Here is a 17,188-nt window from a genome sequence, read left to right as displayed (position 1 = left end):
ATTTCCCAGGATAACCAGCATACTCTAAGGCCTTGCTTCCCAAGTGTGGTTGGTGGAGCAACAGCTTTGGTCTCACCGAGGTGTGGCCCAAAATACAAAATTCAGGCTCCATTCCAGATGGCCTGAATCTGAATCTGCATTTTAACAAGATCCCAGGTAACCTGTGTGCATATTCACTGCTTTAGGGTTCTACTGATAGTCTGAGCATACTTGCAATAATAATGGCATTTACTATCAGCCACACATTGTTCTCAGCACTTGATGTGAATTAACTTGTTTAATCCTCACAGCAACTTTATGCAATAGTTACTATCCTCATCCTTACTTTAAGATGAGATCAAATAGCTTGTCCAAGGTCACTTGGCTGAGAAGTGGTGGAGCCAGGATTCAACCTGGTCATTTGACTTCAGGGCTTCCTGTGCTTTAACCACTGCACTGCACTGCACTGCCCTTCCTCCCCCACCTCCCATGGCAATCAGCTCAGTAGGTTCATAAGTAGGGGATGCACAGTTGCATGTGGTGGCCTAGAGAAAGGCAACTTGACCCTTAGAAGAACACCATCCTACTGTTTGGGTATACCAGTTTCTATTCATTAGGGAAGGGGAGCTCCTCTGATAACAATTCTGCCAGGGCAAACAGAGAAATGAAGCAGCTGAAGAAGGAAAGCCTCATTCTAGATTCTCCTCCTGGGAACTGCTGGTATTTTATCTACACTTCCTCAAAGTCTGTGTCCCAGGTCCAAGGTGATTAAGGTCTAGGAGCAGTACGGGGCTCAATGGACATGGTAAGGACAATACTCTACTTGAGCACCTGTTTTAATGGAAATATATTCCTTTTAGATAGGAATTCTGAGGTGAGGCTGGTGAGGAAGCTTAGAATTGGCTCACTGTGTAGTGACTCTATCATTTTGTTTGAATTTGGTTAAAAGTTTGTTGGAAAATACAGGAGGTATATCACACTTTGGTGGGGCCAGCCTCTCAGTTAAGCATCATCTAGCTAACCAGACCTCTGGATTAAGCAGTATGGTTTTCTGCCCAACGTTCCACAATGACAGGATAGCCAGCTTAAATCAAGGAATTGTTTTCTAAATTCCTGGGTGTGGCCTACAGTGAGGGCCGTCCTGACTCCTCCCTCAGACTTGGACATGGGCACATGTCTTCCTAACAAATACCCTGACACAGTGCAGGGTCCTAAATCAACAACAAAACCACCAGCAATGCCATTGGAAAGCACTGACTGCATCAAGAATGGGGTCTGTACCACCTTAGAACTTTTTTGGGTTTGAGGTTGGGGGGACATCTCTTTCCATCTAGGCTTCCTGTATTGGCTGCATGTTATGTGGTACCACAACTCTCTTTTAAGTTGGATCAAGTCAGCCAAAAGCTTGGTGGTAAAAGTGGCCCCCAAAAGAGCCAGCAGGGCATTATGGGCATACCCTCAGAGTTTTTGCAAGTTCAGTTCCAGAATACCACAATAAGGCAAATATTGCAATAAAATGAGAAAATTAATTTTTTTCATTTATATGCATTTTCAAGTGCATATAAAACTTATGTTTACACTATACTGTAGTCTATTAAGTATGCAGTAACATGATGTCTTTAAAAAAAAACAATGTACAGACCTTTATTAAAAAATAGTTTGATTGACTCTTCCTTTCATGAACAATTTCTCTGCAGCATGTGATACTCTTTGACACGATTTTCCCCACAGTAGAACCTCTTTCAAAACTGAAGTCCATCCTTTCAAACCTTGCTACAGCTTTTTCAACTAATTTTATGTAATATTCTAAATCCTTGGTTTTCATTCCAACAATCTTCACGACATCTTTACCAAGAGGAGATTACATCTCAAGAAGTCACTTTCTTTGCTCATCCATAAGAAGCAACTTCTCATCCATTCCTATTTTATCACGAGATTGCAGCAATTCAGTCACGTCTTCAGGCTCCACTTCTAATTCTGGTTCTCTTGCTATTTCCATCACATCTGCAGTTACTTCCTACACTGAAGTCTTGAACCCCTCAAAGTCATCCATGAGCGTTGGAATCAACTTCCTCCAAACTCCTGCTCATATTGATATTTTGACTTCTTCCCATGAATCACAAATGTTCTTAGTGGCATCTAGAATGGTGAATCCTTTCCAGAAGGTTTTCAGTTTACTCTGCCCAGATCCATCTAAGGAATCCCTATCGATGACAGCTATAGTTTTATAAAACATATTTCTTAAATTGTAAGACTTGAAAGTTGTAATTACTCCTTGATCCATGGGCTGCAGAATGGATGTTCAGTTAGCAGGCATGAAAGCAACATTAATCTCATTGGACATCTCCATTAGAGCTCATGGGTGACCAAGTGCATTGTCAGTGAACAGTCATATTTTGAAAAGAATCTTTTTTTCTGAGTAGTAGGTCTCAATAGTGGCTTAAAATATTTAGTAAACCATGTTGTAATGTCACCCAGGCTTTGTTCTTCCATTTATACAGCACAGACAGAGTATATTTAGCATAATTTTTGCAGGCCCTAGATTGGCATTGAGCATTGGATTTAATTTAAAATCCCAGCTGCATTAGCCCCCAACTGGAGAGCCAACCTGTCCTTTGAAACTTTGAAGCCAGGCGTTGACTCTTTATAGTTATGAAAGTCTAAATGGCATTTTCCAATATAAGACTGTTTTGTCTACAATGAAAACTTGTTGTTTAGTGTAGATCTTTTGATAATTTGCCAGTTTCTCCATCAGTACCTGCTGCTTCACCTTGCTTTTCTATATTATGGATATGGCTTCTCTCCTTAAGCCTCATGAACCAACCTCTGCTAGCTTCAAACTTTTATTCTGCAGCTTCCTGACTTCTCTCAGCCTGCATAGAACGGAAGAGACTTAGGGCCTTTCTCTGGGTTAGGCTTTGGCTTAAAGGAATGTTGTGGCTGGTTTGGTCTTCTCTCCAGGTCACTATTGGCCTGTGAACTTTCTTTATATCAGCAATAAGGCTGTTTCACTTTCTTATCATTTGTGTGTTCACTAGAGTAGCACTTTTAATTCCCTTCAAGAACTTTTCCTCTGCATTCACAACTTGGCTATTTGGTACCAGAGGCCTGGCTTTCGGGCTGTGTCAGCTTTGGACATGCCTTCCTCACTAAGCTTAAGTCATTTCTTTTTTTTTTTTAATTTGTTTAATGTTTATTTACTTTTGAGAGAGAGAGAGAGAGAGAGAGAGAGAGAGAGAGAGAGAGAGAGAGAGAGAGAATGAGCAGGGAAGGGGCAGAGATAGACAGAGACACAGAATCCAAAGCAGGTTCCAGGCTCTGAGCAGTCAGCACAAAGACTGATGCGAGGCTTGAACTCACGAGCCATGAGATCATGACCTGAGCTGAAGTCAGATGCTTAACTGACTGAGCCACCCAGGTGCCCCTAAGCTTGGTCATTTCTATCTTATGATTTAAAGTGAGAGACATGTGACTCTTCGCACAAAAACACTTAGAGACCATTGTAAGGTTATTAATTGGCCTGATTTCAATATTATTGTGTCTCAGGGAGTAGGGAGGCTCAAGGAGATAAAGAGAGATGGGGAAATGTCAAGTCGGTGGAGCAGTCATAACACACACAACATTTATTGATTAAGTTTGCCATCTTCTAAGGGCTGGGTTCATGACACCACAAAACAATTACAATGATATATCATAATACATCAAAGATCACTGAGCACAGTTAACCATAATAAAATATAATAATAATGAAAACATTTGAAATGTTGTGAAAATTACCAAAGTGTGACACACAGACACAAAGTGAACAAAATGCTGCTGGGAAAATGGTACTAATAGACTTGCTCAATGCAGGGTCACCACCAACCTTCAATTTGTAAAAGATGTAGTATCTGCAAAGTGCAATAAAGTCAAGTGCAATAAAACAAGGTATGCCTATAGAGTACTCTTGGCCCAATTCCCTGCCTTCCTCTGCTTTCTCTGTGGCTAGGAAGAGGATTATTTCCTCCATTTTACAAATGAGGAAGTTGTCAGAAGAGCCTTTCTCATGTGCTTCCTGAATTATTTTCTCTGAAAGTGTAAGTGATTTCTGCTTCAAACAGAAGCAGTAAACTGGTTTCCCAAGTCTCCTTCCAGTAATATCTTTTAAGAGGCAGAGAACAAAGCCAAAGGAAAAGCATGAACCTGGCAGATAGGAGAGCCACAGGTCTTTCCTCAGACGACCAGGCAACCTACCTCTCCTGGAACTTAGACCCTTCTGCCTACCTGGCCAGCTTCTCTTCTTGGTGAAGCCTTCTTCTACCCTCTATGCCAAAGAATGATCTTTGTAATACTTTGTTCTCTTCCCTTAAAGCTCTTAAAAAGTTTATAATTGTTTATTGATTGTATGATTGTTTAATTAATGTTTGGCTTCCATTACAAACTCTGTGAGGGCAAGGCCTGCAGACCTCTTATCTACCACTCTATCCCCAGCCCTAGCACAGCAGGTGGCCCATAGAACATAACTTAATAAATATCCTTTGAATGAGTGAAAATTAAAGTATTGAATTACATGACCCCAAAGTCCTCTTCCTATTCTGACAAGCTTTGGTTTGTTTATGAGAAACTTGGACTTATCACCACCACACTAAACCCAAACCTCCCTTCTAGTTCAGTGATTCTCAGCATTGTTTTCTTATCAATTTTATGATGAGGATTTCTTGATAATTTTTATTGTTTTCTGAGTGCTTGGCTAGAACTTTGGAGTCTGAAAAGTTGGGACATGAAGTGTACATTCCTAACCACCAACAAAAAAAAGCTGTAAGTCAATGTGGAACCTGACCAATGAAATCAAACTAACATTAGCAAAGATCTCCAATTTGGGGGTCTTCAATTATTTCTCCCTTTCCTCCCACTGTATACCAGAACGACTTAAAAGTTGAGTTCAAAAGGAGTATGGGAATAGAGTTTACATGAAAAGAACAGAGCCTGTAGGTCTAGCACTTGATCAGACAACCCTTATGCATATTACCTTTCAGCCCCAGTAAGTTTTCATTTTCCTTCTTCAGGCTCTTGCTCACAAAGTCATTCTAAAACTCCTTCCTGGTGTGACCCCTGGGACCCTGAGAAGAACAATTCATCACCAAAGCAGGGCTTAGTGAGACGTTTTTTTATGAAACAAGAGTGTGATATATCCTCAGCTCTGTATCCATCCTGGTGGACCATCTGTAAGGGGTATGGAAGCACCAACTTCAGTCGGCCTGGGCAATTTCAAGCTAATCTCAACACTATCTTCAAGAAAGATGCCAGATTGTGCTTTCCATAATTGATGGCTCCTCTTAATCTTTTAAGGAAAAACAGGACAATTTATATGCCCCAGATCCTCTAAGTCTTTCCAACCCTGGAATTTTCAGGTAGGTATGCAGCCATTTGTCCAGGGATTAACAGCAACATAAGAGGGGGGAAAGGAAAAGCCATACATGCCAACTAAGATCCATCTCTGTCCTTTTCCTAAACTCAGCATCGAATGGTGCCACTTGCCAAAGCCCCATCTCCCTGGGATATCTGGCAACCAGGCATCTTGGGAGACTTTCCTTCTACCAAGAGGAGGTCATCTAACATGAACTGCAAATTATCAGACACTGGATTTCTATATTATATCCCTGTGTAGAACTGTGTGTTCCAAATTTTCTGGTATAGTTTGCATATCAAACATCCTCTCCTATTGTTCCCATAGGTACATGTATATTTGCCAGATCTCATATCCTGATTTGAAGTTAGGAAAATAGACTCATCATATTTTAGGCCTTTACTGATCTTATGCTCGGAGGACATTTTCCAACAGTTGCTGTGATCACCAGGCTTACCTAGGGTCCATTTGCTTCTACCAGCATGAGCAGCCAGCCCTGAAGAAAGGCCTAGCAATTTTTTACCAGCCATAAGCATGGCTTATCTGAGTAGAACACTTGGGTGGAGAAATGTCAAATTAGAACTTGAACTGAAGGAGCTGTTTCTGGGACAGCTGTGAGCCAATTCCAAAAAGAAGATAGTAAGCACCCACACCTTGAGAGCCAAATTCTGTAGATGGACTGGAAAGAAGGAATTCTGGCCCCATGCTTTCATATACCAGTCTGTTCCAGGCTGTCCCAGGCTGGCTGCGAGGAAAGTAGGCAGAAACTAGAAGTTTTTCCTGGACTGGCCTTAGAAACATCTGGGCTCTCCTGGAAGTAGGGACTAGGCTTCCACGCCTTTCCCACAGATGTTGTAAGCATGTGTTTGTTGCTTTATAGACATAGATTTTGGAGGCTAAGAACCACAGTCTAAGTGCTATGGGAAGGCATTTAGCACAGTGGCAAAGCCCACAGGCTCAGGAGCCAGGCTACCTACCTAGTCCTGTACCCCATACTACCATTCACCACACATGTAACTATGGGCAGGCCATTTTGCCTCCCTTGGACTCACTTTTCTCATCTATAAAATACAGTTAATAACAGTACCTGCTTCGTGGGTTGTTGCCAGGAAGAAATGGAATAATCCAAATAGAGTGTTGAGAGCTGCACTTGACCCACAAAAATGTCTTCAGAACAGGTTAAGCAGGATATAGGGGGCTTTGGTGTGCCAGGGCAATTCTTCACCCAAGAATACCCACAAGGCACCTCCTCCAAGAACTTGTTCAGTCAATGCTTGCACATATCTGAGAATGAAGATCCCACTACCTCTTAAAACATCCCACTCTAAGGGAGCCTGGGTGGCTCAGTCAGTTAAGCATTCAACTCTTGATTTTGGCTCGGGTCATGATTCCAGGGATATGGGATCGAGCCCCACATTGGTCTCTTAAGAGTCTGCTTAAGATTCTCTCTCTCTCTCCCTCTGCCCCTCTTCCCTGCTCTGTCTCTCAAAAAACAAAACAAACAAAAAACATCCCATTCCATCTTCAGATAGGTCTACTTTTTTAATAGTTTTCATTTGTGTTGAATCTAAATCTTTTCTGGAAACTTCCTAGTTAGTTGTGGTTCCATCCCTGTGGTTACATCAATTCATCTAACTCCTCTTTCTCAAAATAGCAATTTAAATCATGTGGAAATCATTGATATCACCCTCCCTGCCTGTGCTTTTCCCATTCTATGAGTCTTATCTTTTTCTGACAATACATCTTTAGTTTCCTCTAATGATTATTTAAAGGCATGGTTTTCCATTCTTTCATCATTGTGGTTTCTGTTTTTTAAGGCAGCCTGTGCTTACAGATGCAATTTAGCTCTGTGTGCATTGAGTCTCTACTATGTGCTAAGATACAAAGATGAGAAGACGAGGCTTCAGGGAATGGCATTCTAGGCAGGTGTAACAGCATGTGCTGAATAGGGAGGCATGAAGCCGGAGAACTTCAGACAGTGCAGTATATTCCCAGAATAAGGAGTAAGGTATAAACTGGAATCAGTTGTGATCAAACTATGAAAGTTGGCAGGTGAGCGTTACGTGATAGGGAATCATCAGAGGACTTTTCATCAGGGAAGCAACACGTTCTAGTCTGTGCCTAAACGTGAGCATTCTAACTACAGCGTGAAGATTGGGCAAAACTGAACGTAAGGAGACCATTAACTGAATGAAGAGCACCAAGAAGATGGAAAAGAGGAAAACAACTCATGAGTCAAAATGTCCAAAATATATACCAAAGGCTAACAGTGCCTATCTCTGGGTGGTGGAATAAGGATTCCACCTTATTTCCACCTGATTTCTTGCTTCTTTTTGCTTCCCATGTTTTCTAATTTCTCTGTGATAAGTATTTTCTGTTTTTCTCAATGATTTTCTGTTTTTTTCTGTGATCTTCTCTATAATACATGATTTTTCATATATCATTTATATAGTAAAAATAATTTATGCTTGTCTAAAAATACTTCAAAATCAAACTTGCGTGACTTGATAACCAGTTAGAGGGAAGAGCCTCGGCAATCGGTTTCATGGCCTGGATCCTCAGGTGGGAGGTATGGCCTCCAACTGAGATAGGGACAGGGGAACAGGTGTCCCTGATGGCTGAAAGGAAGTCCACAGGCTACTGTGATTTCGTTTTGGCCTCTTTGTAGCCTACTCAGAAATCTCTGCCTGAGTTTGCAGGCCCCTGGAACTCAGCTGTCCATTCACATCCCTACCTGTACAGCACACTCCATTGCATCAAAGTCCATCAAAGCAAACTTTAGATTTAAAGTTTTTCCCTCCTTCAGTAAATACTTACTGAGTTCCAGGTGTGCCTGGCATGGTGAAGTGTCCAACTTCGGCTCAGGTCATGATCTTGTGGTCTGTGAGTTCGAGCCCCATGTCAGGCTCTGTGCTGACAGCTCAGATCCTGGAGCCTGCTTCGGATTCTGTCTCCCTCTCTCTCTCTGCCCCTCCCCAGCATGCACTCTCTCTCTCTCAAAATATAATAAACATTAAAAAAAATTTAAAAATACTTACTGAGTGCCTGCCATGTGCATCAGTGCTAAAACAGCAAAAAGAGCAGGCAGCCCCTGTCTTCAAAAATTCAGCCCAGTGTGAAAGACAAATAAAAATGCTTTAAAAAATCATTTGATGAGAGGCACCTGGGTGACTCAATTGGTTAAGTGTCCAACTTCGGCTCAGGTCATACCTTGCAGTTTGTGAGTTCGAGCCCCATGTCAGGCTCTGTGCTGACAGTTCAGAGCCTGGAGCCTGCTTTCGATTCTGTGTCTCCCTCTCTCTATTTTCCTCCTTCACTTGCAATCTGTCTCTCTCTCTCTTTTTTTAATCTTTATTAAAAAAAACACTTAATGAACATAGAATTCCAAACTGAGACTAATGCTCCAAAGGAAGGGAAATGGTTCCAAGGAGATATATAAGAGAGGAAACTTCTGTCTGGGAGCTTGGAGAAGGATCCCCAAGAAGAGAGATGCTTGGGCCCAAAGCAGAAGGATAAGTAGGAGGGGACTGTGGAGAAGAATTCCAGGCCGAGAGAGGAGCATGCTTCACATCCCTGTGGTAGACGAAGTGCAGGCATACCTCATTTTATTGCACTTTACTGTATTGTGCTTTGAAGATATTGCATTTTTGACAAATTGAGGGCTTGTGGCAACCCTGTGTCAAGCAAGTCTGTCAAGCCCTTTTCCTAGCAGCACTTGCTCACTTTGTGTCTCTGGTCACATTTGGGTAATTCTCACAATATTTCAAGCTTTTTTATTGTTATTATATTTGTTATAATGATGTGTGTTCTGATTTCAGTGATTATGACTCACTGAAAGCTGAGATGATGGTGAGCATTTTTTAGCAATAAATTATTTTTTAATTAAGGTATGCACGTTGGTTTTTTAGGCATAATACTATTGTATACTAAATAGACTACAGCGTAGAGTAAACATAACTTTTACTTGAACTGGGAAACCAAAACTTCATTTGACTCACTTTATTGCAATATCCATTTCATTGCAGTGGTCTGGAACAAAACCCTCATATCTTTGAGGTCTACTGTGTAGTATATTGGAGGCTGAAAGAAAAGCTGTTTGGCCAGGAGTGTGGAGAGTGAGGACAGGGGATGGGGCGGGTGGAGAAGTAGATAGGGCCAGACCCTACAATGCCTTAAAGGACACAAGAAGGACTCTCGTCTTAACCTAAGAGCAGCACCTTGGCTGAAGCACAGAGGACCAATTCCCATTCTGTGTCTCTCACCACTTTCTTGCCACCCAAGGCTGTGGCACTAAAGGCCAGGCAGCAAAGCCCACTGATGGCCTGGATAGGTTGGATCTAGAGATCTCCGTCCTCTTCAGTGAGTAGCACTTTGAGAGCTCCCCGCCCCAGCAGACACCTCTGAAACTTGCTTTGCAATTCAGTTTTCAACTTCCTCCATGGCTTCACATACTTTAACACTAATGTGTGTACAACTTGCTAATTAATGAAATCATCTGGATCTGAAAACATCTTGTTCTAATGGGAGGCTGCAAAGCACTCTCATTAATTCACAGGTAAAATTATTCCAGCTTTTCTCTTTTATTTTTTTTCCTCTCCCCATCTTGGCTTAATAACTGGGGAGAATTCCTCTAATTAGCCTTGTGAAAATCACTCCACCAAATCACAAAACATCAGTGGCTGCCTTGGGGTCTGGGGAGAGGGTGACCCAGACTTTGTTTACCCAGTGCAGAGGGAGGGCAGTGGCTGAATACAAAGATGAAACTTCCAACACAAGAGAGGATGTCTGCGGTTGGGGGGGTAAGTCAGATGCGGACACTAAAAGTGCCCTGTGTGGTGTGATGCACAGGTGGGCATCCTATCATATGTGTGTCAGAGGTGGCCACAAGATTTTCTGCACAACTGGCCTAGATGTAAGGAAGGAGAACCTGCCCTTTCCCCCACTTCTGCCGTAGGACATGAAGATTTGGTGTACTCACTGTTGATAGTAATCTAGGGGTGACTGGCTGCAACTGTCTCTCCACCATTTGCAAATGAAAACTTGTAACATCTCTTTTGAACAAGGAGTATTCTTGGTGTCATTTATGGTTGAGTTCATAAGTTTGGGGGTCCTTCTTCCCATAAGATGATAGTACAAGCCTTCAGTACTTTGGGGATGCACTGACAAGACTGATATGCTACATAGGATTTTTCGTTTACTTTTTTTTGTCCTGGCAGGATCTGAGTACTTTTAGTTTTTATTTTGGTAATATATACATATCAAACTTTGCCATTATAATCATTTTAAGTGTATGGTTCAGTGACACTAAGTATATTCACATTTTGCAAAGACCACCACCATCCATCTCTAGAACTTTCTTATCTTCCCAGATGGAAATTACATATTCAACTTGAACTCCCTTCATTGGGGCTTTTCAATGGAGGGCTCTAGTGTTCTCCAGATATGGGCCCTGAGGGAAAGTGGCCTGGCCAGAAATCTGTAGGAAGAGAGGTTCACCCACATGATCCAGAGAAGGTCTTAGGTATCACCACCTATGTGTAACCTGGGGGTATGAATCAGTTTCAACAAAGAAAGTCCCCCCTCCTAGATGCCTGACAACCAGGCTGATGTGCGTTTTCTGGCAGATGGGTCAGCCACAGGATCTAGTAATCCTACCTTGAGGGATAAGCAAGTCCTTGCAGAGCTGTGTCTAGTCAAAGTTAATTCTCACTGTAGTGAGATGGTGGTCTAGGACAAAAAGATGCTAGGTTATCTCTAAGACAGGATATTAGAAAATTGGATAGTTCTGGATGAAACAACATGTTCTTCCCCTTAGAAGTACAGCATCTGCCAGTCCTTTCATTTGAATGTGCCTCCAAGAAAGATTTGGAGTCAGGCCAACCTAGATATCAATCCCTGTTCTGTCACTCACTGTGTGACCTTACACCTCAGTTTCCTCATCTAAAAAATCAGACTTGTGATACCTCACTAGTAGAATTGCTAAAAAGATTACATGAGATTATGTCAGTATGGCATCTGAGATAGCACTTGGTTTAGTAAGTGGAAGCTGATGTTCTCACTGTTACTATCTAATTTTGTCATTGTAGGTCTCCAAGTCGTTCTGAATTCCATTATCAAGGCCATGGTCCCCCTGCTGCATATTGCCCTGTTAGTGCTATTTGTCATCATCATCTACGCTATCATTGGCCTGGAGCTCTTCATGGGAAAGATGCATAAGACCTGCTACAACCAGGAGGGCATAGCAGGTAAGGAAGATGCTGAGAGGCCAGCTCTCAAGAGGCTTCACTGTGTCATTGCTACTTTCCTTGTAGTTGGGTGAACTGCCACCATATAACCAGTGGTGCTAAGCAAGGCCTCCTCCATTCAAGGACTCATCTTTTCATTCCATGGTTAAGTGAGAGGCAGAGATTGGTATTGTTTTTCTCTTGGTAATTTTTCTTTTTACTAAAATAGATCTCTGTTAAGACAGCTGACATCCAGCACTGCTAAACAGTTTAAATGAGCTGTGTGATTCAAAAAACATAACCAAGCCAACCTTGAGTATTTTAATTTAAGAATCAGAACTGACCCAGGGCACCTGGGCGGCTCAGTCAGTTGAGCAACCGACTTGGGCTCAGGCCGTGATCTCGCGGTTCATGGATTTGAGCCCTGTGTCGGGCTCTGTGCTGACAGCTCAGAGCCTGGAGCCTACTTCAGATTCTGCGTCTCCCTCTCTCTCTGCCCCTTCCCCGCTTGCACTCTGTCTCTCTCTCTGTCTCAAAAATAAATAAACTTTAAAAAAAAGAATCAGAACTGACCTAGTGATGGTGTGTATCTCTATTCCATTGGTCCTTCAGTGTCACTTGTCATTCAAAACCCTGGCAACTTTGCCTGCAGCCAGTAGATGCCTCCATCACAACCCTGGGTTCTTTCCACTATCTAGGGCTCATCTTGCCTCCTCTGTGTCAGTGTTTTGTGCTTCTACATTCATAGGCAGAACCTCCCGCCTTTTTAAGACTTCTCTATGTTCCTTCCATAAAACAATATAGTTAACAAGAAATGCTGGCTCATTTAGCACTTCTCTGAATACAACTAGTTTTGGTTTGTGGGATATGCTACAAACTGCTGTCTTAGATTACTAAACTCTCAGCTGCACCTTTAAAAAAACATTTAAACAGAGATTGACAAAATAAACAGACATATAAAGGAGTTTAACATAAAAACTTTTTGAAAAAGTACTTTCCCCCAAAGGGGTTAGCAGTGTTAAATTTATGTGATTTTTTATTCCAATAACAAGATCTTTCATTCTAGTTTTTGGCATCTTGATGGAGAAAGGGGAACATCTGTCTGAAGCTTTAAAAGATACCTCATTTCTTTCCATCAGTACTGCTTCTCATTTCTATTCAGCCCAGGCATTAAATTAAATGTGACCCCTCTTGCCTTGGGATGGTGAAGAGAGACAGATCTGTATGACAAAGAATGAAATGGTTATTCATATTCAGAAACCAAAATAGAGTACCAGATCTGGATGATCTCGTTTGACTGGGTGGATTGACTGGGTATTTGTTGTTTTTAGGTCACTGCTGCATAACCATAGTCCTAAAACAAACAAACAAGAAAACTATAAATCTATAATCACAGGCTTACACAATGGTTTTTACTGTTTTGATGAAGAGTCTGTTTAAGAGACCTTTTTTTTTTTTACTCTAGAGAGAACTTCCTAATTATTTGGGTCATAATTATATAAAATAAGCTATCATATTAAAAAAACAGAAGCTCTTTAATATTAGAACAGATCTTGTCTTCAGCTAAAACTCATCTTTGCTTAAAGGAATACCAAATAATGCAATGAGTAGTATTTTCCCCTTGAATTCAAATCCTTCTTTTTGTTCACTTCAGTCTGTAGCCAGCCCTGAGCCAATACATTTATGTTAATTGTGTAGCTTTATTAGATCTCATTCTAAGTCCTGCTTAAGAGCTACTGTATTATGTCTAAAGTTTATGCAGTTGTATTGAAATGATTGATGACTCTTTAGACCCAAAGTCCTCAGGCAGTCACAGAGATATTGAGTATCAAAGACCCCAAGAGTGGGTTATATGCTATGGTGTAGCTCTCACCAACAGCATACCAAGTGGAGGACAGTGAAATGATGAAACTCTGCCACAGAGCTAAAGATAGCAACCCTACCCTGCAACCAAAGGTCTGTATACAACTTACCTAAGGAACATTGCTCCCAGAACTGCCCATGGTTTCTATCATTCTGCTGGGAAAACAGCAAAAGTATGTTTTTCACTGGTGGCAAGATCCTCTAAAGGCCTATACTAATAAGCAACCTGGAACATTGGAAATCACTAGGCATCACTGTCAGACCTTCATTGGCCTCAACAGGCATGATAAACAAAAGAGATACAGGGTGGGATGCTCTCCTCTGTGCCACAGCTGCACAGTCTGGTGAAATAGCCACCACTGGCCTGCTAAAACTTATAGTGGCCTCCCCACTTTTGGATAAAGACTAGAACTGGCCTCACCAATTGGGGTGGCCAATTTAGAACCATACTGTTGTCTATCCTTGATTTACAAAAAAAAAAAAAAAAAAAAAAAAAAAAAAAGACCAGGAAAAATACTTGAGATGTCACCTGCTCACCTGCTTCCTACCAGAAGATGCATCAGATCATTTAGTGGTAGTTTTCCCTTTACTCCACAAGTCAGAAGGGAAGTTAGCTCCCATCAGTGAAAATGAACATCAGCCTGAAGAGCCAGGATGTCAGAGGACAGACACCAAGAGAAGTGTCCCAAAGAGAGGAACCATGCCAGCTCCATCAGGAAGGTGACCTCACTCTGTGTAGAGCCAGGCTCCCTGCTGGGAAGAGGGGCTGAGGACACGTGGCTGCAGAAGACTTTTTAATCAACACACTGCAATCTAGAGCTCATGTAGCTCCTCCTTCCTAAATCTGCCATCTGATGACAATCTAGGGACCCACTCCATTGCTCCCAAAAGAACACAGTCATCAGGGCCTCTTCCACCTACATAGTGACTAAAACAAATAAGAAGGAAAAAGTGTATGGAATCTGGACATATTTCATGCAGCCAAAGAGATCAAAAATTTGTAGTCTTTGAAGCCAGTCTTCATGTGTTTTGGAGAGTTTTGTACCACCTTTAGAATGGGTGATTTTTTTTAAAATTTCAGACTTTAGATTGAATTACCATATTATTCTGCAAATTTAGATTATTCAAAAGTGCTTGTGAGCCCTTGTCGTAATTTTTAATGGAATTTAAATCAAATTCTTCTTTTTTGCACTCTAAGATTATTCTCAGATTACGAATTTTATGTGCTTGTAGATTTTAGGACACATTGGATTTTAAGCCATGTTTTCTATGAAGAAAGGTCTTGAGCTGGCCAGGTGAGCCATTATTCAGCCTCTAGGCTGCCCTTCTAGTTCCCTGTAGAGGTGGTCTCTGAAGAGGCAATTTTTCTCCAATCCCGGAGGCATCTGCAAGGCGCCTTCCTAGTTCCTCAACAGATACATCACCATATGCCGGCACCTTTTGTTTCTGGTTGTCCCATCTGTTTGATGGTACTCTGAGCCAGGCTACTCTGAATAGCTCTCCCAAGCACACTAATTACCCCTGAGACTGGCAGAGAATTGGTTGGCTCAAACCTAGAAATGAAATCACTTCCATTGTATTCACTTCTTAAAGTTGGTCCTAAAAAAATAATTGATTTTGTCTTTGGTGATTTCTCCTTGGAACCCCTTACTGGCACTCTCCCAGGATTTCATATTCTTGTTGGTATTAACTGCATTTCTAAAATCGCTCCTAATCTTTGCCTCCATTCTTTTACCACAAACTTAATTTGGACTTTCCAGAATGACTCTACTTCTCTTCACTTCTGTTTTAAAACATAGGGCCCACATCTTTGTTTCTGTTTCCTACATCACGTTCCTCCTTTCTTCCCTGGGACTTCATGACTCTGCAGAAGAACACCAACACATTTTCACATTCAAGCCATTTTTCCCCCACCCTCAAGTGCATGTCGCAAGGACCTGCTGATTTGTGTGTGTTCACATTTTTCAAGTGTTCCCTTTAGTGCTTTTTATAGAGACCTATTTTTACCAGATCATCATTGCTTCTTAATTGTTCTCAAATCTTTTTTATTGTTGTTCAAGATAGATTTAAAATAGCAGAATGGCGCTTGAGCCTTAAATAATCTCTGAATCTCAACCCTTTCTTTTTTATTAATGAGATCACTTCTCCTGATTCCATTTTCCTTTCAACATATATATTTTTTAATACCCTAAAATATGTTTTTCTTCCTTGAGGACACTCAGAACTCACTTTGGCAACCTTCACTTTTTCCTTATTTTTGTCTGTTTCAGGAAGAGAGAACACAGGGAAGGCTGTAAGATGAGCAGTCATAATACAAAGATTAATGGCATCTTTATTCACTAGAAAGTAAAACAAGAGAAGAAGAAATGCAAGTTATCTCTCTGTTCTTCCGCCTTCTCTTTTCCTCCCATCTTCTATATCATTCCAACACTTATCATAGTGACTGAACACATCACGGTAGAAAGCCATCACCAGAATGGGTGAGAGCCCAACAACACGTATGATCTGTTTTTTTCTTGGTTTTCCAGACTCTCAATTTTTTAGGTGTTTCTTGCCCACTTTTTCATGTATTCTTTAGGTTTTGGATTCACTTTTTAGTGTCCCTCTTTTTATAGCCTCTCATTAGTTAAACTCACATCCAAATCTCCAAAGACTTCAAAAATTCAAAAGTCACAGAAGAGTTCTGTGACTAGAGTTCAGTTACATAAATGGAGCCCTCCTGGGAGCCAGGCCCTAGAGTCAGAAAATGGTGTAGACAGTCATTCCCTCAAACAGTTCAGTGACCAGTGATGAAGACCTTTACAACTTGGTCATCACAGAAAGAATCACATGCAACCTGAAGCACCAGGCCAAGAATAAGCCAGGAAGCAGCACTGTTCACAATAGCCCACACCTGGAAACAATCCAAATGTCCATCAGCTGGTGAATGGATAGGCGTATAATGAAAGGCACTCCTTGGCAATAAAAAAGAATATACTGATATATGCAACAACACAGAACACAAAAACATTATGCTAAGAAAGAAGATAGACACAAAAAGCCACATATTATATGATTCTGTTTATATGAAATTTCTAGGGAGGCAAAGCTATAGAGACAGAAAGTAGATCAGTTTGCTAGGGGCTGAGGATAGGAGCAGGGATTGACTGCAAACAGGCACACAGGAATTTGGGAGTTTGATGGACATGTTTTAAAATGGATTGTGGTGATGGCTGTGTAACTATATAAATTTACTAAAAATAATTGAGCTGTACATTTACACTGATGAATTGTAAGACATGTAAATTATATTTCAATAAAGCTGTTAAGGGAGAAAAAAGAAAAAAAGCCAAGACACACTCCGGCATATATTTTCAACCATACTGCTCAACTCATTTTCATAAGAACTGTCTCTTAGTTAGGATTAATATTCCTCTTCCTGTCCTCCTCTTGAGGGTGAACAGTTTCAAATTTGAAGCCACAAATTGAGAAAGACCAACCAATATTCTTCAATACAGAGGTACTAGACTTGTAATTGTTTTGATGCATATGAAACAAGATAAGACCCAGGGTGACCTGTTATCTCTAAATGAAGAACTACAAGTAAATTCGCTATCCCGGGGCATATATTTATTCACTGTCATTAATGGCAATCATTTGTTTGTTAGGACTGGAGTCTATTCTGTTTATTATTGTTACCTTCTATAAGCATGAGACAATGTCTTTAATTTTACAAACTTCTGTGAATTCCAAACTA

General features: G+C 41.1%; 1 protein-coding gene across 40 annotated transcripts in view; it reads left to right on the top strand.

Annotated features, from left to right (window-relative positions):
- Positions 1-17,188, top strand: part of CACNA1C (calcium voltage-gated channel subunit alpha1 C) — a 753,388-nt gene that overhangs the window by 529,942 nt on the left and 206,258 nt on the right. For all 40 annotated transcript variants that reach the window (XM_045061160.1, XM_045061161.1, XM_045061174.1 and 37 more), the window contains exon 6: positions 11,452-11,610. In XM_045061160.1, the coding sequence (XP_044917095.1) occupies positions 11,452-11,610 (159 nt within the window). The remainder of the gene's footprint in view (positions 1-11,451; positions 11,611-17,188) is intronic.

This window comes from Felis catus, chromosome B4 (assembly GCF_018350175.1).
Source record: "Felis catus isolate Fca126 chromosome B4, F.catus_Fca126_mat1.0, whole genome shotgun sequence".
Taxonomy (NCBI): Eukaryota; Metazoa; Chordata; class Mammalia; order Carnivora; family Felidae; genus Felis; species Felis catus.
This window is presented reverse-complemented; position numbering and strand designations above follow the sequence as displayed.